We start from the raw sequence: 1,454 nt of genomic DNA, 5'->3' as shown, positions 1-1,454 counted from the left end.
CTTGCAGCCTGCTCTCTGTTTTAATTTCCTCTCTATTTCCAGACAATGCAGCACTAGCGTTCCTTTTCCTTTTCTTCTCCATTCTCTTTTTCCACTCCCCTCCGTCATCATTATCCTCATGGACAATCATGCCCACCTCAGGAACGAGGTATGGATATCGACTCGGCGTCCTCTATCTCAAAGGTATTTCTACTCCGCCCTCCATGTTCCAGATTCGCGTTGGCAAGAAGATCGTGTCAGCTGGATGTTATTCCCGACCTTCAAAACCATGGACTTCCACTGAGCTGCTCAGGGAACAGCGGTGTGGTGACAAACCGTAAACCCCGTGTTCTTCTCTGTTTTCTTCCTGCAACGGCATCGCCAATCTGATCCTCCGCGCACTGGATATGGGCGGCGAGGTGACACTCGCTGACCCTGTGTCGTTAATACTGCTCACGACCCAACTTGGAATTGGCCTGTTTGAAAGCCACCAGCACATGGGCGAGCTCAAAGCCCGAGTCGAAGACCTGGGTAAGTTCTCTCTCTGTTCTTTCTGATGATAGAACGGCGACTTCTGAAGCATGATTTCGTGATCACCGCAACTTTGGTATTTGTTCTGAGGCTCTCACACAACGCCTCCCTTAATATCTCCCGCATGCTTGGGTAGATTGCTGCTGACAAAGTTTACTTGTCACAGTTGAAATCCCACGAGATCTTCAGAGAGACAAACCAGGCATGTTGTCCCTTTTCTTCCTGGCCCACAAACCAGCGCATATGATGAGAGACAGATCATTGCTTCAGCCGGAACGGGCAATGAGCATCGACTTTGCAATACCTGGTCTGAGCGCAATCGTATGCTGGCCCAGTGCAATGCCGCGTCCACTTCTCTCCTCGATTCCAGTCGACTAACGAGAAATCTGATACCAGGGGCCGCTTCCACGTCTCCAGCGTTGAGCTCCTGATCCTGGGCGTGGTAACGATCCCATGACAAGATGCTAACTTGCTTCTGCTCCAGGACCTTCCCCATCCAGATGATGCTGGGTTACTCATCCTCCTCTCCACAATCGAGTTTCTGACCCCTGGCCTTAGACACAAGTAAGTACCATTTTGCCAGACACTATACCTTACAGTTGCTCAGGCATGATGACCGAAAATCTGAACCAGCCGATCTGAAGACCGATGAGAACTTACTCCTTCTGAGGCCCAGAGCACAAACCTGCACCATCCGCAACACCTGCTTCCGGCCCATTTGACTGACTTTACTATCTGTCACAGAGCACACATTGGGAATAGAACCCGGCGAACGGGGTGTGTTGCCACCGATCCTGGCCCCAAGCGGCCTCAGATTGCTCACCCACGCCATACCAGTACGGATTCCCATGCTCACTGCCTCGGAACACATCATCCTTCCAAACTGAGCCGATCAGTCAATTGGCGACTCCAGGCAAGTCTTGCCTTATCATATTCAGGGCCTC

At 51.4% G+C, this 1,454-nt stretch overlaps 1 protein-coding gene across 1 annotated transcript; it reads left to right on the top strand.

Annotated features, from left to right (window-relative positions):
- Positions 1-386: 386 nt before the first annotated feature.
- On the top strand, positions 387-1,232 carry N657DRAFT_637480 (uncharacterized protein; the record flags this gene model as incomplete). Its single annotated transcript, XM_062791512.1, has 5 exons — positions 387-510; positions 677-831; positions 881-952; positions 995-1,074; positions 1,118-1,232. The coding sequence occupies 5 exons, from the start codon at positions 387-389 to the stop codon at positions 1,230-1,232; spliced, it is 546 nt and encodes a 181-aa protein (XP_062642957.1).
- Between the last annotated feature and the right edge of the window lie 222 nt (positions 1,233-1,454).

The sequence above is a fragment of the Parathielavia appendiculata genome, assembly GCF_033297405.1.
Source record: "Parathielavia appendiculata strain CBS 731.68 unplaced genomic scaffold N657scaffold_30, whole genome shotgun sequence".
In the NCBI taxonomy this organism is placed as follows: Eukaryota; Fungi; Ascomycota; class Sordariomycetes; order Sordariales; family Chaetomiaceae; genus Parathielavia; species Parathielavia appendiculata.
This window is presented reverse-complemented; position numbering and strand designations above follow the sequence as displayed.